Source organism: Zea mays, chromosome 4 (assembly GCF_902167145.1).
Source record: "Zea mays cultivar B73 chromosome 4, Zm-B73-REFERENCE-NAM-5.0, whole genome shotgun sequence".
In the NCBI taxonomy this organism is placed as follows: Eukaryota; Viridiplantae; Streptophyta; class Magnoliopsida; order Poales; family Poaceae; genus Zea; species Zea mays.
This window is the reverse complement of record NC_050099.1, coordinates 228744962-228765247: the sequence shown is the minus strand read 5'-3', so window position 1 is coordinate 228765247 and position 20286 is coordinate 228744962. Positions and strand designations below refer to the sequence as shown.

Below are 20286 nucleotides of genomic sequence, written 5' to 3'. Positions count from 1 at the left end.
GGCTTGCTTTTGCGATATCCTCCCTCTACTCAGGGATTTGCGCCAATTGCTGCTGTAGCACTATCCCATATCTCCACAGGCAGCTGATCAGCTCTGGCCAATGCCATCCTGCTGCCACCAAATGCCCAGCTCACAATCTTGGGCTTTGTGGATAGTTCACTGCCAACCCAATTCCTCCTCATCACCTTCTTTCCACTGGCTTCTGGTGCCAATCCCACCTGACTCCACACCTCAACGTCCGCGCCTCGTGCCACAAACACCCAACTGCAGTAGCACTCAATTCTACAACCATTCCTCTCTTTCCTTCCAGATGATGCGGCTGCAGCCGCCTTCTATCCATCGCCAATGCACACCCATGGCTCCAATCCAACGCCACCACCGTTACCAAGCCTCCTCAGGTCAGCCATGAACACCTCACTGGATGCTGCACCCACCTTGAACACCGCTGACAGTGCGTCAGACGCGGCAACATCAGCAAAGCAATCCTCCTTCTCCCTGACCTCCCACACTGGCACCGTGGCGCTCGCCCGAACATCCCAAAGACGTATGTCCCCCACCACCCCGGCCGGCCCAGAGTGAGAGCTGGCGGCGAGAAGGAGGCTGTGCCCACCAAGCCACGCGAGCTTGCTCGCTGGGATCGCAGCCTCGATGTTCCGAACACCTCCTTCCGCCCGATTTCCACTACAGGAGTCAGGACGCGGCGAGCAGTAATGGCGGCGAGGAGGGGGCGACAGTGGTAGAGGAGAGGAGGTGCGCGACTGTCTGCGAGATGAGGAGCGACCGACGGCGGGTGAGGAGCCGCCGCGCGAGAGCCGCGCGACCGACGGAGAGCCTGCGGGCGCGGGCATATCTAGGGTTTTTCCTAGATGGGCCGTTTACAATTGAATTGATAGATGGGCCTCATATCAGCCAGCCAAATAAATTTCATGTTCTCTACCGCGGCACAAATAAATGGTACCATATCGGCTAGCAAAAGAGTGCGGCAGCAACTTATAAACGTGGCTGCTACAGAGAAAGCAATTAGCTCTTGTAATCAGTTAGTGGTATATTGTAAACATGTATTGAACTTTTGTGCGCACGGATGGACGATCCAGATTGAACAACAGCCATGCGGGCTACCCTTAGAGCCTTAATAAGTAGTAGAGATAATACTTTGTCCTTATATATATTTTATTTAAATCCATTTGCCTGAAGTTTGCTGTTGGAAGCAAAGCTGCTTGAGTCTCCGACATTACTTTTTTTTTCTCACCGTCGCGTCTTGCGCTGCAAAATCTAATCCGTTTCCGACCTTCTAGAAGCCTTCAACCCGCCACTTTGCCCACTCTCCTCTTCCTTCTTTGCTACCCATTTCGTCGCAGTAGTCGGCAGTCGAAACCCTAGTCCCCTCGCTTTCCTTCCACTCGCCGTCGCGGCGCCGATAGAGCCAGAGCTGAAAGGCGTAGGAAAAGCTGGTGGAGGAGGGGATGGACCGGATCGTAGGCAGCAAGTACAAGCTGGGTCGCAAGATCGGAAGCGGTTCCTTCGGGGAGATCTACCTCGGTTCGACCTCGATCACGACAGCTGTTGTTCACTTTGCTTGGTGTTTGGATCTGACGAGGTTTTGGTGCTGTGCTTGTTGTTGTCCCCTCCCTCTCTATGCAGCGACGCACGTCGACACCTACGAGATCGTCGCCGTCAAGATTGTGAGCCCCCGTTCCCTCAGCCGTCCCTCGTTTTTGTTTGATTTTGTTGGAATTCGTCTATGGTTTCGCGGCTTCTTGCTATGCTTATTGCGGCGCGCAGTAGGGTTATGAGGTGGAGCTTAAAATTGTGTAATGTTGATTCAGCGTCCTGGACCCCTCAGGTTTTTGTGCTCTAGGTTACTTGCAACCTCTTTGTAAAAAAAATGAAAACGAAACCATCTCTGTAAAATGACATCTGTTAGGACATGATAAGTAGTCATTTGATGAAGTTACAAATGAATGGAGTTATTATATGACAACACATTGCAAATTAATATATGCTGTAGATGTGTATTTGCCATGTTTATTTTTGGAACTTATGTTTATTATTATGTACAGGAAAGCAGCAAAACCAATCATCCACAGTTGCTATATGAGGCCAAACTGTACAATGCTCTTCAAGGAGGGAGTATGCGTTTGAGTACATACAAATCTTACTTTGCTGATTGTTATACCATTATCTGTGTTGAATTGTTGCTATTTTGAATCCATGTAGCTGGTATCGCAAACATAAAATGGTGCGGCATTGACGGCGATGAAAACATTCTTGTTATTGATTTACTCGGACCAAGCCTTGAAGATCTGTTTGTTTATTGTGGCCGGAGATTCTCACTGAAGACGGTCTTGATGCTAGCGGACCAGATGGTAATAATTCTTCTCCAACCTCCCTAGGTTTTATTTACTATTGTGATGAATTTGTGAAAGGTGCCAATCACTTATGTTTATTTCTCAGTGATGCTTGTGTAGCACTCTTACAGTGCATCCCACGATTGCTACATATGCCATTAGCACTTGTTTGTGATCGACTGGATTATGCCATATGTAAGGAACACTCAAATTCAAGTGAATTACACTCAAATTTAAGTGGATCACACACAAATAGCTGACAGTGGAACACACAATCTCAAGTGATTTACACAGTAGCTACATTGAGATGGCACATGAGCAGAACAGCAAAATAGTCCTGCCTTTCTGTTCCTTATTTAACCTTAAAAAATCACCTCTTTTTTACCCATGCTGTAGTTGGTTGAAACTGGTTTTCATTTACTATTACAGATAACAAGAATAGAATTTATGCATTCTAAAGGCTATCTGCACAGAGACATCAAGCCTGATAACTTCCTCATGGGCCTTGGTCGAAAAGCTAACCAGGTTTGTATGTGGGCGCTTTCTGTTTTAGCTTGCAGATTGTTATACAACTGGAAGCATACCCGTGCATTGCTGCGGGGACCACAAATAATTTGGAATGAAATTAGACGACTAATATTTACTTGCATGAAGGTATAAACTATTATAAAGGAATTTTTAGTTGATGTGTGGTATGCTGACATGGACAAATAAATGCTTGTTAGTGGATGTGGCTTGCTATTCGTCATCATCACCCACCCTGAAATGGCTTAACAAAAATTACGAATGGTGGGTGACCATCACCTAGGGTTGAGGATCCATTATCGACGGCTAACATCAAATCCTATCAATCGGAGGGCGGAGGAGAAGGCTGGTTGGCGTGACCTGTGGTGGAGCGGCGGTCTGGAGGCGCGACCAATGGGGCGGCGGTGGTCCGATGGCGGATAAAAAGCTTGTGTCACACACGTTGGATCTGGCTGTCTCACTGCGCAGGAAAGGGGAAAAAAAGCGCGATAGACTTGTCTACCCCGCTGCGCGGAGAAGAGAAAAAAAATGAACATGCGGATGTGAAGAAATTGACGCCAACTGTGTTTAGGGAGTGATTATCGAGTTGCCAAACTTGGGGAGTAAATGGGGTTGGATAGCAAGTAATGAAATTTAGCAAATCTATTTGGAGAATTATTGGTGAAGCATTTTTCTGTTCACTTCTTAAATTTAAGGTTTAGGGAGTTGTTTAGAGAACTATTAGAGTTGCTCTTATAATGCAATTGTTTCCGTATTCCTTATTTATCCACTGGAACAATCTGGTTGGTTCTTTGCGCCGAGTTTTGGCGCAGCACCTATATTTCAGTTCATCCTTGTCTTCCAAGGGTTTCATAATTGGACGTTGAACCCATTCATATGATGGGAGTTGCCGGTGTATTTGGCGTAGCTCTGCTATGTGCTATCCTTGGGGCTATTATAGAAAACACTCTATTTGAAGATGGCGATGGTGCAAATACCATCCGAACTTTTAACCCAACTCAAGTTAAAGAAACTGATTCAATGGTCACTGCTAACCGCTTTTAACCCAACTCAAGCTGAAGAGGCTTGCTTTTCTTTTGATTCATCGGCTCTATCTAATAAAATATCTCATTTTCATGGTCTCGAATGGAAACCTTACCCAACACACGAACTACTCTAAAATGGACACGTGCGCACAAAACTGTTTAGTTAAGGCTTGCCTGGGATGTACCGAAAGATAGAGATGCTATATCGAAATAGTCAGACTACCGAGGAAAGGACCTATGTGAATGAGGTGAATGGACTCATTTAGAGGACTTAACCAAACTTCATCTTTGGTCAAAATGACAGACTACAGACCCGACTCAGTGCGGGAGCCGCTTGCACCCGCTAGAGACTTTAAAGAAAAGTTGGATTAGACCAAATATGGGGAGAAGTCTCCATTTCTCCTCACGTCTCGTCTGTTGGAAGAACACACAGTCCAAGAGAAACTTGCTAAACCGGAAGAGCTTTGTCCGCTATCGAGACCGTTTTCTTTCCTCATGCTCCAGGTGAGATAGCTGATACGCCCAACATCGGCTTAAAAAAGATGTCGCCTGGGATCGGTTCAAGCTGCACTCTTGCTTTGCCTCAGTCTAGCTACGTTTCGGAAAATGTTAAATTGAGATGAAAGAGAGAAACTTTTGGTCAAGTCTTGGAAGGTACTCCCATCCTAGAGTGTGAGAGCTCTGGAGCTGGCCTTTCTTTGTTTTAGTAAGAAGCTTCCTCAAGTATGTTGATTTGTAGTACGGTCAGTTCACTCCAATCCACTGACTTCATGCACGGGGACGGAGGGAGGGAGGGAGTGCTTGAAGCTGGGCATCTGCGGTGATACAGCTTTGTGGATCGTAACGATCTTGCATGTGTATTATTACAATAGTCACAACTGGACCCTATCTGTTTTAGTTTGCAGATTGTGTCAATGTGCAAGCTCAAACAAAACCTTAGTTGGCCAGTGATACTTAGATTGCACTATGAATTTTATTGAACAAGGAGAGTTGTGTATCATTAAAGGAGAAGAAAGATTTTGGCACAAATGTTTATCTTGATTATTTTGTGTTCTGACTGTCAGGTTTATGTAATTGACTTCGGGCTTGCAAAGAGATATCGTGATTCAGCCACCAACCGCCATATACCTTATAGGTGAGCTAATGATTTTAAAACCCATTGCTTCCGGAACTATCAGTTTTTGTTTCATTTTATTCTTATTTTTGCAATTGTGGTAATACCTGTTTATTTTTTTGACCAGTTAACATAATTGTTTTTACAGAGAAAATAAAAACTTGACTGGCACAGCTCGCTATGCTAGCCGTAATACTCATCTTGGGATTGGTGAGTAATATGGCCGTTCTATTTTGCATTTATCTCTTGTGTCATTACTTTGAATGCTTGTATTGTGCACATGTATATTATTATAACACTAAAATAGCACTGGTTCTATAGATTATCGGACAAAATTATAGCCATTTATTTTTCCTTTGGTTCACTATCACTAAGTTTTGTTGCCAGAGCAAAGCCGCAGAGATGATTTGGAATCGATCGGATACGTTCTTCTGTATTTCCTTAGGGGAAGGTATTATTTTGTGCTAAAGATCTCGATAGTTTATTTCTTTCACCATTGTCCTAGAATAATGCTGCATGTGTAGCAGTCATTAATGAAAACCATGTTACAGAGAAAAACAAAATAGCACAGCTGAACCGAACTGAATAGACCCTCTCACCCTGGCGGCATCACAGTAGCAGTAAGACGCACACACAAGAATGGAAAAAAGCAAGCAATTTGCATTTTAAAAAAGATCTTTCTTGCTCCCGCAACTTATCATCAATCTTGTGAAGGACCTTCTTCACCTTCTTTGTGCAGCCATCACAGTGAATATTCACCTTGAGCACACAGGTCTGGGCACAGACAGGAAAAAACGTTGCCGAAACAGATTAGAAGACACTCACACAAAAGCGAAATGAAATCAGCTCGCCGAGGCTGCCCTGTGCGAAACGAAACAGATAAGAGTACTGGCTAGTGCCTACACGCCGCACTGGCAATGACCGACCCACGCGGGTCCTGCCTGTGTGCTGCTCGTGTCTGCACCCGTGCGCCGTCTTCCCTAAGTTTGGGCTATCGAGACGGTTGGGATGGGCCTGGTTGGATAGCTTGGATAAGGGCAATTCGGTCATTTTGCATCTGGTTTTATGTGTTTTATTTTTTAGATCGTTTAATCTCCGTCCAAATAATGGACATGCAAATGGCAAATGGCTCAGTAAATCACAATTGAAATTTTGGACAGGGCAAAAACACTTTCCCCCAATATATTATGTGGTTATGCCTGAAGCAAAACAACTAGTACATTTTTCTCAAATCTGTCCTGAAAACCAGTGGTCAATAACTCAATATGCCAGCTATCTTTGATTGTGATTTCTTGTGTATGAAACATTTTGATCGTAATTTGTTGTGTATGAAACATTTTATGGACTTGGTGTAAGTGTAACTAACTAACTATCTGTTCTGTCCAGTCTTCCTTGGCAGGGCTTGAAAGCAGCCACAAAGAAACAGAAGTATGACAAAATAAGTGAGAAGAAGCTTTCGACTCCTATTGAGGTTGTTTGAGTAACTTGCTTTGCATTTACGAATGTTAACTCCTTTGATATCGTTGACAGGAAGAGTACTCATGACTTTTGTCATTATAGGCTCTATGTAAATCCCATCCTGTGGAATTTGCTTCCTATTTCCACTACTGCCATTCTCTGACATTTGATCAGCGTCCCGATTATAGTTTCTTGAGGCATGTCTTTCGAGAATTGTTTGAGCGCGAAGGTAAACATTTGGAATTCTGGTGTGCAATCTCCCATCATATCTTATTAATTATGAAAAGCTTGATAACTTGTTTATTATTTGATCTTCTCTAGGCTATCAATTTGATTATGTGTATGACTGGACTTTGTTGAAGTGTAAGCAATCCCAGAAGGCTAAGGTTCAGCAAGGATGCTCTGTAAGTACTGCTTGTTTTTGGAGTTATAACTTCCCTCAGTATTTCATTTTAAATATGTTGGAGGTTTCCAGAAAGTGATACTTTCTAATATGGATTTGATGCAACAAATAAACGAGTGTATCTTCCCCAATTGTTTTAGCGGTTTTGCTGATTGTTCTCCCGCCGTGGCAGCATGATGCAGGCGTAAGCAGCCGTCCAGTTGCAACAAACGTGGACAAGCACCAAGGTAGTCTATGTAGTATAAAACTAGGTGATGTAGTATAAAACTAGTGCTGTTTGTAGTCATTTTTCTCTATTTGTACAGTGCATTTTGCTTTCTGGATTTCAAGTTTTCGTGCATAATGCTTCTTTGTGGTGTTAGTTTTTTTTTTGTCAAAAAATGTACTTCTTTAGTTGTAACTTCTATAGGATGTCAATTCACAGTGGCATGTTTATAACAACCTTTTTCAGTTGGTGTTGCACGCCCAATTAATGCTTCAGGTCTGCTTGAAGCAGAACAACGCCCGGCAATCAGAATGCAATTAAACAGCCGTTCCAATAATCTGCATCCTGAGAGATTGGTAAGCCAAGTTTAGTTAATGAGTGTTGGATATAATCTTGATGTACTTAATCATGTTTGTATGGTGTGGAGTCTTGAGGCTATGAACTCGATATACACATAAGTTTAGAAGTGTTGCACTGTTAGCATGCATTAGTGCATGCTGGAGAGCACTTGCATTGGAAGTGATCTAAGCACACATTAGTCATCAAGTGTATGGCATGAGTTTAGCTGTAGAGTTAGTGAACAAATCATGTAGAGTGTGTTACAACGTCTGCATGTATGTGGTTAGACCCGGGACTGGCTTGGCATTAGTCCAAGATCCATTTGGATTTTGGCACTTGGACTCCATTGGGTTTGGACTCGGTTGGACATGGCATCCATTCTGTATAGATCCAATAGCTTTGGATTCTGTACAAAAAAATTTGGAGAACCCAAATTCTATTGGACTTATACTAGGTAGCAGGAAACTGGCCACAACATCATGCATATCTCACGGCTGGCTCAGATAGTCCTTCGCGATGGCCTTTTTAACACTCCACTCCCCTGTGCTGAGGAAGATGCCAAGATCAGCCCGCCCGCCTGGACAACAGGCATCGACAGTACTCGAGCCCTCATGTCTCTGGGCGCCCACAGGTGGACATAGATCACATGATCATCAGCTATGCAAGAGGGAACAGCAGTGGATGCACCACAATCCACTCGGTGCCACAAACCACTTGGTTAGGAATCTGTTGACTGGGTGTGCCCACTTGAATTTGGTTGGCACAATGGTGAAGCATGAAGCTCGCTGACCAAGCACCTGGGGTTTGCTGCGGATGCAGGCAAAGGCCACCACCCTCTCCATCCCTTCCGGGTACGTGCACATAACTCCTGCAAGTTACCAGTGAGGGTGAGGTGGCGGCTGGCAGCAGGGTCTTGTGGCACGCCGAGGTCATTGCTGACGCAGAAGGAGAGATCGTGGAGCGCCCCAATGTGTGGCCACGAGATGCAGAAAGCATAAAGCGACTAATTCCTGATCCTCAGCTTTAGTCTGGTCATTATTGGATTGGAAACTCTGGTAGGTTGTGTGGAGTTTGCAGCAAAGAGGCAACTAGTATTGGATGGATTTGAATTTAGAGGAGTTGGATTCGTCTGGATTGGATATCTCCACTAATTATTAGGATTGGATAGGAGCATGATTTTAATTGGACGTTGATTGGATTGGATTTGGATGTTCGTCCATCAACAGGTCTATATGTGGTGCACACACCAGTGACATTTGTAGGTGAACTAGTACAGTGCCCGTGCGTTGCGACGGCACACGACGGATCCTCTCATTCTCCTTCCCGTCATCTCTATCCCGGTTAACTTTTGAAATAGCATACCTGGAGGGAAGCAATCACCCTGCATAGAGGTAATAACCTTTGACTTCTCCTGAATTGCTTTCTCCAGGTTCCGATGGCATCATCCTTATTCTTCAGTTCTTGAGATCGCTCTGCTATGTATGACTCTGTAGCATGAAAACAAACATAATGATGGTTCCTGAGGGATCTCAAAATTGGAATGAATTTGGTAGGCAGATACAGAATGACGAAGTGGCAAAGTAAAGCTTATGACAGAAATGAGATCACGATGAGAAGATGTTATTTCCATGTGGTACAATTTGAGTTTATACTCTTCAGTAGTACAGGCATCTTTAGAGCACTATGAATTTACTGTTCTGCTTCAATTAATATTGTTAAGACTTTCACAGGCTATTCAATTCAAGAAAGATTACGAGCCAGTATGGTCTGTGCGAAGTGTATTTGGTTGGAATTTTCAGTACACAGACACGATGAGCAGTTCAAATTCTCTAGCAATGCTGCAGATTGGAAAATGAGCTTCTCCAGTTGTCTATGTTGATGGGACAGTAACGTATCATGCAAACCATTTGGGTCTATGGAAGCACACATAAATATTCCAGAAAAATACTTCCTGCTGAACATTTGAGGACTGTCTTATTGAACCTCGATTCGACATTCAAGTATATTGATTCTTTCCCAATAAACGAAGACTCTTCTCTGTAAATACTGCATATTTGATTCCATTATCGTACGATACTACTACATTTATTCTTGACATCGAGCTGATGGGGGAATTGAAAAATGTGTCTCCCGCCCCCCTGCCCTCCTCCACCCCCTCCTCCCCCCGACGCCCAAACCACCTAGAGCTCACGCTGACGTCTACTCCAGGCTCGGCGGCCACAACCCTCCCCTCCCTAGCGTCGGGACCCTCCTCTCCAGCTTCGTTGCCTGTTGGCGGCAAGGTTTTTAAGTCGAGTCGACAAGGTACCGACTTGGTGACTAGTCGATAAGTCAGTCGTCTAGTCGTCGACTTGCCAATATATTGGCTGTTTTGCGTATATAATGGCTTCATATAGACTATATAGCATTTATATATGAAGAAAGAGCATGTTTTACCTCATTTGAAGCCTGAAATTGAACGAAACTGAAATAAACAGCAAGTCTTACCTCATTTGAAGCCTTAAACTGAACCAAATCAGCCACATAAGTGATAAGTCATAAACTCATAAGTCATAACAGCCATATAGTTCAAATTGGAAAACAAATAGCAAGAAAATATAGTTCAAACTTGAAAGGAAATAAGCTCCATTAGATAGCTAAGCTGCTGCTGCAGCTAGATAGATACTAGATAGTAGATACCCTAAATATCTCCCAAATCAAGAAAAAATGTTGTGTAATGGGCCTTTGGGCTGTTTGGGCTGAACTGGGGCACAAGTCGGTCGACTGAGAATTTTCAGTAGTTGACAAGTCGTCCGACTTGCCAGAAAAGTCTAGCCGACTCCCCAAGTCGAGCTCCCAGGACCGACTGGACGACTAGTCGACGACTTGAAAACAGGGGTTGGCGGCTCCAAGGCCCAACGCTGGCGCGATGATGGTGGCGACCATCCTGATAGGCGGCCTTCATACAAGGACGTGCTTGTCTCCTCCTCCAGCCCTCTTGTCTCACCCCATTGCCGGTGATGGCTGGGTGACGGTCGTTAGTCGGCGTGCTCGCTGGCGCCTTTCCCGCCCTTCGAAGACTCCACCCAGGCCTATCCTTGCCGACTTGCGTGGGAAGTGCTTCAATTGTTTCTCCCCCTCCCATCACGTGGCGGTGTGTCGTTGTTTGGTGAGGTGCTTCTTCTGCAGGCTGCCGAGGCACTGTGCTCACGTGTGCTCGCGCCGGCGGACGACACCTGCGGCTCTTGTTTTTCGCATCTGACTTGTCCCGCACAGCTTCCGTATGCTGCGTTCGGAAGCGCTCAATTTTACCCTCGAGTCGTCGCCTCTCGGCAGCGAACTCCGAGGTCAGAGCGCCCGACGCAACATGATCGGCGAAGGCAGCCGCCTGCCATGAAAAGTCCATCAAATTCACAATCACATAAACACAACAAACTGACGAAGTCCAAGACGACTTACATGCTTCAGCTGCTACATTTAGCATATGCCATGAAGTTATGTACTATAAATATTGAGAACACAAGGCAAAAAGGCAGTATGTAGGCATGTAGCTTCTATGTAAATGGGTGCGACTATGTTCTTCCTCCATAATTGTCTTTGAGAATAAACTATACTGAAAGAGCTTCATGAGTGAGTTTCCATAAGTTGTGTGTGTTGGACATTTTTTGAGAGAGTGACAGACATTCAACTTCAACTAGGAATACTCACCTTTCTCATTGTTGATGATGTTGAATTTTAGCATATGCTGTTTATTTCTTTGCTTGCATAATCTTTACGTGCTAATTGAATTTTAGAGCCATTTTGGTCTTCGTCACAACTCTATACATTTTATAGCTGTTAGGCTTTCAAAGTATGATTTGCATTTCCTTGTGGTAATAATGTCCCCCCATTTTTCACTGCAGGGAGTGTCTGCTAGTCATAATAATGTACTGCTGCAATCCACGTCACTTGACAATGCTGATGCTCCAATGGACCACGCGACACATTCAAAAGCACAGGGGTCCATTGATCCACACACTCGTGGAAGTTATAGTCCAGGGCCCTCTAACCGCACTTAACCTTTTGCATTGTTCGTAAAAGCTTGCGGGTCCATGCAGTAAACAATTGGTGAGATTACTTTTGATGCTACTATGTCTTGCATCTTCTGTGTAGTTTGTATTGGTGTTTTCCCCGCTTACATGCAGCAAATTAGGTATCCTGTTTTTTTCCCTAGAACATGCAGGAGTGTTACAGTGATAATTAATGCTTAGGGCTAACCCTAATGGGTAGCTATATAGTGTTATACATGTGCCACATGGGCCTAGCCACATGGGCCTACCATATACTCTAACACCCCTCACAGTCTGAACTTCCGTCGCAACGGAGTTCACAGACTGGACTGAAAAAGGAAGACATACATTACACCGTACATTACACCATAGGATCCCCCCACAGCCGCAACTAGCCACTACTGATGTTGAGGCTGGAGCGAAACTCGACGAAGGTCGAGGACGGAAGACCCTTGGTGAAGATGTCAGCAAACTGGGAGGTGGTCGGGACGTGGAGGACCCGAATAGCACCAACGACGACATAATCGTGGACGAAGTGGAGATCAATCTCGACATGCTTGGTCCGCTGGTGCTGCACTGGGTTGGTGGAGAGGTAGACGGCGCTGACGTTGTCGCAGTAGACCAACGTGCTCCTGGAGAGGGGACTGTGAAGCTCGGCTAGGAGCTGTCGGAGCCAGGCAGCCTCCGCCACGCCGTTGGCCACGACACGGTACTCCGCCTTGGCACTCGAGCAGGAAACGACCGACTGGCGCTTCGATGACTAGGACACAAGGTTGCTGCCTAAGAAGACGGCGTAGCCGGAGGTGGAGCGCCGAGTGTCTGGGCACCCGGCCCAGTCAGCGTCGGTGTAGACGACCAGCTCGGAGGATGTAGACTGGTGAAGAAGCAGCCCGTAGTCGACGGTGCCCCGGAGGTAGCGGAGGAGGCGCTTGAGAGCCGCGAGGTGGGGCTTCTGGGGATCGTGCATATGGAGACAGACCTGCTGCACGGCGTAGGAGATGTCCGACCTAGTGAAGGTGAGGTACTGAAGGGCACCGACAAGACTCCTATAGCCGGTAGGGTCCGCAACTGAGTCACCCGTGGCCTCAGAGAGCTTGGTCTGCGTGTCGACTACGGTGGAGCAGGGCTTCCAGTCACTCATCTGGGCCCGCTCCAGAATGTCAAGAGTGTACTATCGCTGGTGAAGGAGGAGTCTAGAGGGGCGAGGCTCAGCAGTGACCCCCAGGAAATGGTGAAGCACGCCCAGATCCTTGACCGGAAACTCCCGCTGAAGGGCGTCGACGAGGCGACGAAGAAGTGACGGACTGGAGGCGGTGAGGACAATGTCATCCACGTAGAGAAGCAAGTAGACAGTCTTTGCTCCATGATGGTGGACGAACAGAGACGTGTCTGACTTGGCCTCCACAAAGCCCAGTGTCAATAGGAACGTAGCCAGTCTGGAGTGCCACGCCCGGGGGGCCTGCTTGAGGCCGTAGAGGGACCTGTTGAGCCGACAGACCATGTCAGGGCGAGAGGAGTCCACGAACCCCGCCGGTTGACATCAGTAGACGGTCTCGGTGAGGGCGCCGTGCAGGAAGGCGTTCTTGACGTCGAGCTGGTGAACTGGCTAGGAGCGAGCGAGGGCCAGCGAGAGCACCGTGCGGACGGTGGCCGGCTTCACAACCGGGCTGAAGGTCTCATCGTAGTCAACTCCGGGGCGCTGAGTGAAGCCCCGAAGAACCCAACGAGCCTTGTACCGCTCCAAGGTACCATCGGCCCGCCGCTTGTGCATCCAGATCCACTTGCCGGTGACGACATTGGTGCCGGGCGGACGAGGTACCAGATCCCACGTCTGGTTGGCGACGAGCGCCGCGTACTCCTCCATCGCCCGACGCCAGTGGGGGTCCAGCAGGGCGGCGCGGACGGAGGAGGGTACCAGAGAAACCCGCGAGTCTCCGGTCGTGGCTGCCAGGACTCGGGGCGGCAGGGTACCAGCCACGTGCCGCGTCACCATCGGGTGGACGTGCCGTGGGTCGCGGTGAAGGAGCGGTGGGTGGTACACCGGCGTGTCGACACGTGCCGCTGGTGGCTGCGGCGGAGGTGTAGGTGTCCCTGGTGGGGACTGGGCCACCGGAGGTGCCGCTGGAGGTGCGAACCCCGGCGGCGGCAGACGGCGCTGGTAGACGCGCACCGGCTGGGCGAAGCGTGCTGGAGGGACCGGCGGTGGCGGTCCTACGGCCGACGACGTGGGCACCGGGGGCTAGCGCTGGTAGACCCGCACTGGCTGGGTGAAGCGAGCTGGAGGGGTCGGTACCGACGGCCCCGCAGGCGGTGCAGACCCACCACCCCCGCTCGGCCCGGGGGTGATCGGAGACGGGGCCCCACGGAGAGGCGACACCACCGGACCCGGGCAAGGCACCGGGCCGGGAGTAGGACCGACAGACAGTGAGCGAGTACCTGCAGAGAGAGGTAGGATAGGTGGCTCGACCACCACGTCAATCGGAAAGAGAGAGAGGAGGTCAAGGTCAGGGTCAGGGTCAGAGGAGGGTGGTGTGGTGGTGGAGAAGGGAAATACAGTCTCATCAAACACCACATGGCGAGAGATGAGGACCCGACGAGAGGAGAGGTCAAAGCAGCGGTAGCCCTTGTGGTCCGGGGAGTACCCGAGAAACACACAGAGGGTGGAACGGGGTGCTAGCTTGTGAGGAGCAGTGGCAGCGGTGTTCGGGTAGCAAGCACACCCGAAGACACGGAGGTGGTCATAGCGCGGAGGGGTACCGAAGAGTGCCTGGTGAGGAGTGGGGGCCGGGCACGCAGTGGAAGGGAGACGATTGAGGAGGTAGGTAGAGGTGTGGAGGCCCTCGGCCCAGAAGTGTGCCGGTAGGTGCGCCTGGAGGAGAAGAGTGCGAATGGTGTCGTTGGTCGTGCAGATCATGCGCTCAACCTTGCCGTTCTGAGAGGAGGTATACGAGCAAGACATACGCAACTGCATCCCGTGGGAGAGAAAGAAGTCGCGGGAGGTGGAGTTATCAAACTCCCGACCATTGTCACACTGAATGACCATTGTCACACTGAACGGCCGAACTGAGTGGACACCCAGGCGAAGAAGTGGCGAAGGGCGGGGAAAGCCTCAGACTTGGCACGCAAAGGAAAAGTCCACACATAATGAGAAAAATCATCAAGCACCACAAGATAGTATTTGTAGCCTGACATACTGGTAATAGGTGAAGTCCACAAATCGCAGTGTACAAGATCAAATGCATGAGTAGCATGCGAGGAAGACGAAGAAAAAGGAAGACGAACATGGCGGCCTAACTAGCACGCATGACAAAGATGCTCATCACGTGATCTAGTACATGGGATAGTGGCACTACGAGTAAACTGCATCAAGGCCTCGCGTCCGGGGTGACCAAGGCGACGATGCCAGGTGGTAGAAGACGTGGTGGCAGCAAAAACAGCAGCAATGGCAGGTGACGAAGACGAAGAAGAGGTGGCATGCGGAAGTCGAAGGGTGTAGAGGGGGCCGGTGCTGTCACATTGGAGGAGGGGGCGCCGAGTTGCCGAGTCCTTCACAGTAAGACCAGAAGAGTCAAACTCGACAGAACAAGAATTATCAGCGGTAAAACGGCGAATAGAAAGAAGATTGTGGACCAAAGAAGGAGCGACAAGAACATCGGGAATACGAAAAGAGCCGGGAGGGCCGGCGGCACCCACAGATGTGACAGGAAGACACGAGCCATTCGCCACCATGATGGACGAAGGAAGAGAGGAAGGAGGGCGAACAAAGGTGAGTATACCGGGGTTGGGAGTGGTGTGGTAGGTAGCACCGGTGTCCGATCCACTCGGGACCCCATCGGCGGAGCCAGAGTGGGAGTCTGGAAGGCAGCCAGGGCGGCCGCGTCCCAACCAACCAGCCCGGACGGTGGAGCAGCCGACAGCGTGGGCCACGAGGAAGCGGCAGGCGTCGAGGTCCAGGCCTCCAGGGCGACGGAGAGGCGAAGGTGAACCCCGGCAGCGAGGTGAACCTCGGCTGCGAACCAGCGAACAGGAGGTGGGTGTAGCGATCGCTGACACCGCAGAGGACATTGAGGACGAGCATGCGATCCTCCACGGGGCAGCCCAGATCGCCAAGTGAGTCCGCCATGGTCTTCATCTTGCGACAGTACTCACTGACGCTGAGGTCCCCCTGGACGAAGATGCGGAAGGCCGCGTCGAGGCGGAGAGCCCGGGCCTCGGCATTGCCCAGGAACTGGCCCTCGATGGCTAGCCAAGCAGCCCGAGCGTGAGGAAGGTTCCGGAGGAGGCTGTGGAGGTCGACGGAAATCGTCCCCACGATCCAGGTGAGTACGATGCTGTCGAGGCGGACCCACGCGGCAGTCGGCGCCATGCCGGTGGGGTCGCAGAGGACGTGGTCATCCAGGGCGTAGCGGCGAAGGGTAAGGAGGAGCAAGTCCCGCCAGCGTGCGTAGGACGGCGACTCTGGCTCCAGGACGACAGGAACCATGAGACGAATGTTCTGGACACTCCCAGCCTGAAGGTGGAGCTGAGACACGAGCGGGTCAGTCGGGTCATGCCAGAGCACCGTGGGGATGGTGCGTGGCCCGGTTCTGACTGTGGTGCGGTTGAGACGCCGTACACGCCGCCCACGGTGTCAGAGGAGGTGGCCCCGCCGTCGTGGGCCGCAGGCGAGGCAAGGTGCTGTTCCGCCGCGACAATCTGAGCAGCGATAGCGTCGGCGGCATCGCGCTCACGCTCCCACATGAGGGCCGCTTCCCGCAGTCGCGCCTGTCGCACCGCGTGCTCCGCGCGGGCAGCGGTAAGGGCGGCGACAGTGTATCCCTGGTGGGCGACCGGTGGAGGTGGCTGATCGACGATAGGAAGCGACGATGGCGGGGAAGGGTCCTCCGGATCTGCAACCCCCGCGGGAACCGCAGTCGCCACAACAGTAAGGGCAGAGGCGGTGCTCGCAGCGGCGCTAGGGCCTGACCCCCACTCTGGCCCGAACGCAGGGGAGACCGGGGAACGCGCGCGACGTAGGGGGCGCGGGGTGTACTAGCTGCGGCGCGAGCCCAAGAGGAGGAGAGGGGAGGGAAGACGTGGAAGTAGGAGGGGGAGGAGGTTGCTGCTCAACCATGGAGGGACGAGTCGCGGCGCGGCACCGCTGCGGGCAGAAGCAGGGGCACGACCACCAGAGAGACTTGGGGCGCGGCGAGCAGAGGGAGATGGGGCGCGGCCGGAGAAGGGACCGACGACGGTGGGCGCGGGCCGCGCGGGAGCTGGGGCGGCGGCGGCCAGCCGGGTCTACGCCGACGACGGTGGGCGCGGGCCGCGCGGAGCCGGTTCGACGGGCGGGTGCGCAGCGCGCGCGTGGAAAGGCTCCGGCGGCGGCGCTTGGAGGGAGCAGAGAGGGCGGCGGAGGCCACCTGAGGGAAGGGCGGCGGCGGCTGGCTAAGCCGCGCACGCCTGAGGGAAGGGCGGCAGCGGCTGGGTGGGAGAGGAGGGTAACCTAGCGTGATACCATGTTACAGTGATAATTAATGCTTAGGGCTAACCCTAATGGGTAGCTATATAGTGTTATACATGGGCTACTTGGGCCTACCATATACTCTAACAAGGAGAGCTGCTCATTTTTTTGTATTAAGAAGAGAAAAAGGGTCTTAAAAAGACCAAGTACAAGGCGCTAAGAAAGCAGCCAAGAACATATTCAATTATGCACACCACTACCAGTGGCCTCCAAACGCAACCCAACACACCCAACAGGCTCCAAAGAAGCCTAAGACCTAAGGCCACAATCTTCTGAGAGCTTTCGCCCCAGCCATGCCCTACAAGATAGCATCTTCTCGAATGTGTTGTAGAATGACAGCACTGCTAGGAGATGCCCTCTCAAAAACACAAATTCCTGTGATTCCAAAGCCACCATGCCACAAGAATTATCAAGGATTTGAGGCCCTTTTTCTGAACTTTTGGCACTTGGCTCACTGCTGCACTCCACCGCTCTTGTAGGTTGCCTGATGTAGTTTCATGGATGCATTCTGGACAAACATCCAATGCTTCTTAGTTGCATGAGGCCATTGCTGGAAATAGCTGTCGGATTTTTATGAGGACTTCTGTATTGCTTGAGGTGATTACTACCAACCAGAAATGTGGTTGATGCTGGTTATGAATTCAGCATCAGTTGGTTGTTCTGGTTGTTTTTTGTTCTTCTCCATCTGCGTATAATTTGAAAACTTGCCTAGGAACGTCAGATATTCATTTTTGTGTTCAACACGAGTGGATACATTGTAACTCATCTGCATGGGGTCGTTGATTCAGGATCCTTTACAAACCTAATAATGGTGACACATTCTATGCATAATGAAAATTTGGGGTTTCACCTGGATAGCTTTCATTTTAATTACGGGCTGCAGCAGTGCGACAATGTGCATTCTACTTGGATTGAGTTACAACTTTTTAACTTGTATAAGGCAAGTTACTTTTGCTATTTGTCGCATTCTCTTGCAAGTAACAGGAATTGGATTTCTCACCGTATTTTTTCTGATCATATTCCATTTTGATGCTGTCAATTTATTTGTAGAAAGTGATGTACTAATTGACTTAGATTTACTGCAGCTTCCATTGTGTTGAACACAAAATTACACCATGCAAAACATCGCGAAGAGGTATCTGGGAAGTTTATGATTGGTTAGCATGCACATTCAATGACATATGCATGCATCAGTTAGGACAACGCCTCTTCGCTAAAAGTGAATATCCGACCAGTATTGACCTGCAGTTTCCAGTGTCTTGACACCAAATCGCCATACAAAAACTACAGAGTGGTGGTATACGGGAAGTTCATGGTTGGTTAGCATACACCCTCTTTGCTGAAAGGCTGTCATATTCTACTTGGATTGGCCGCAGCTTGCAATGTATGACACCAAATAGCACCATACAAAGACTATGAAGAGGTCTGGGAAGCTTATGATTGGGTAGCATCCATGTATCTATAACTGTGACCGCAACTTTGAAGAAACACATGCTGTGGCTCATGGCCTCGAGATAAAAAAAGGTTAAATTGCAATCGACAACAATCTGGTTGGGCAGAGGTAAATATCATGCCGTGCTCCTGTCATAGACATGGTTGCCTGTATTTTATTTGAATGAGGGTTGAATAGCTTATAACATTGTGAGGAAGTCCTACCACATATTGATTTTTCATGTTGGTGTTTTTTTTGTTGGCATTCTCTCTCCAGTTGTCATAAAAACAATGAACTGTACATAATTTCTTAGAAGGGCTGTTCTTAAGTGTTGAGGTGGAATGAGATGATTTACTTGATAAAAGTGTACATATTTAGGTATCCCTCATTTTTCTGATTGCATCAATATCTTTCAATGATATAACGCTGGTTCCGAAGTGAATGTTTTTTTAGTTATAAAAAGGATGAACTGTATCTAGGAGTGGAGCCATCTTTATACTTTGTCGAGTCTGAACAGCACTTCGCCAGAATTCAAAACTGCCCAATTTATTCATGCATTTGTTGTGCGACAACATGAAACAGAGCAGAATGTTAAAGTCCAGCTTTAGTCATCGCGCTTATAACATTCCTGGTTTAACTATATAGTCGAGTTCTTGAATTTGGCAATTTTCACAGCTGGAGCCGCCTTAGTCTAACGCTTGTTCTTGTTTTCGAGACAGAATCCTGTTCGCAGAGTGTTTGAGCTCATTTGTTCCTTGGCAAAGTCGATGTCGTTGACGAACACCTGCATTACGAATTACGATATATGAACACCGTAGGAAGTTTGTCGAAAAGCGAAGGGAATCATCCTTCTCTATAGTCCAAAAACGTCGGTGCATTGGATAGTACCGATTTCACTCATCAGGGTCCAGGATGGATGTGACATGCATTGGTGTGGATTGATCCCTGGCAAGGGCAATGGCTCACAACTCAGCATCATGTTGTGTCCAGAGAAGCATCTCAGCTGCAGGGACCTAGCGCGAAGAAAACCAGATTGCACACCTGGGCATATGCAATTCCCCTTGTCATACTCGGTGTCGGTGACACCATAGTTGTAGGTATGCTCCAGCGTTCCAGGCCTCTCAAACTTGTAGCCGTCACCCGTCAGGGCCCACACCACGAAGGCGATGACGCTCTTGCTGCCCTCTTTATGAGATCTCAATTGTAACCGATCGACGGGGAAGTTCTAGGTTTGCCAACAGCACTGCTCGACGACGAAATGCGATTCCGCGGGCCCGTATTCGAGGAACGCGTCGGTTTACTTCTCCTCAGCCTTAGGTATATATGCCCATCTTGCTGAGCAGCTTCATCGCCCAGGCACCCGGTTTAGAACATGCATTAATTTGTATAATCTGTTTCAGCTCAGACTTCAGAGCGGACTGTGACTTGTATTGTTTTGTGGTACCTGATTGTCTTTGTCGACGTCGCCGACCCGGTAGATGACATGTCCTTTCTTTGCCCACGAGAAGGCCTCGGATCTTTTGCCGCCGCGCCGGCCACGTTACTGGTCTCGTCCTGGCCACCTGAGCTGTAAGCTGCGCTGCAGCGGTGGAGAGGAACAACGACCTCCGGGCCCGCCCGGGGCACGGGCGTGGCGCCTGCAGTAACGTGCATGAACGTACCTCATCCTTGACGTGTGGGGCCGACCGGTGCCTGGCCCCATACGTCAAAAGGATGTTACTGTAGAGGATTTGATTCCGACGTGGCTGTGCACGCGACAGCCCCCGCGGCCAGTCCTCGTCGCAGTGTCTGCTGGTCGAATCGGTTTGCCTGGCGCCCCTTTCTCGTGCCATCCTTAATTCCTGGCCGCTTCGGAGTGGTATCCTGCATAGTATTTGGTGCGGACGGTTGTGTACGCTGCCAAGTG

At 49.4% G+C, this 20286-nt stretch overlaps 1 protein-coding gene across 26 annotated transcripts; it reads left to right on the top strand.

The window, feature by feature from the left end:
- Positions 1-1172: 1172 nt before the first annotated feature.
- Positions 1173-19841, top strand: LOC100281714 (uncharacterized). Of its 26 annotated transcripts, none has more exons than XR_004857574.1 (18): positions 1173-1539; positions 1642-1682; positions 2061-2130; positions 2218-2366; positions 2778-2873; positions 4963-5033; positions 5161-5222; positions 5388-5463; positions 6399-6483; positions 6573-6699; positions 6792-6874; positions 7046-7100; positions 7325-7434; positions 11299-11503; positions 17428-17545; positions 17737-17888; positions 18034-18509; positions 19100-19841. XR_004857574.1 is itself a non-coding variant. In XM_008678986.3 (15 exons), exons 1-14 carry the CDS (start codon positions 1464-1466, stop codon positions 11452-11454), a joined length of 1257 nt encoding a protein of 418 aa, XP_008677208.1. In that variant the 5' UTR covers positions 1173-1463; the 3' UTR covers positions 11455-11503; positions 18034-18817. The 26 variants fall into 26 exon arrangements, 6 of the variants coding, with proteins under 6 accessions (XP_008677208.1, XP_035822797.1, XP_008677209.1 ...); XR_004857580.1 differs by having other exon boundaries at positions 5400-5463; positions 19100-19791; XR_004857582.1 differs by lacking the exon at positions 17428-17545 and having other exon boundaries at positions 5400-5463.
- Positions 19842-20286: the final 445 nt, after the last annotated feature.

What these genes read in the sequence shown, in the direction of transcription:
- LOC100281714 (XM_008678986.3), top strand. Translation starts at nt 1,464, where the DNA reads ATGGACCGGATCGTAGGCAGCAAGTACAAGCTGGGTCGCAAGATCGGA. An exon ending in CAATGCTCTTCAAGGAGGGA is followed by an intron (nt 2,131 to 2,217) that starts GTATGCGTTTGA and finishes GAATCCATGTAG; the next exon opens with CTGGTATCGCAAACATAAAA. An exon ending in AGAATTGTTTGAGCGCGAAG is followed by an intron (nt 6,700 to 6,791) that starts GTAAACATTTGG and finishes GATCTTCTCTAG; the next exon opens with GCTATCAATTTGATTATGTG.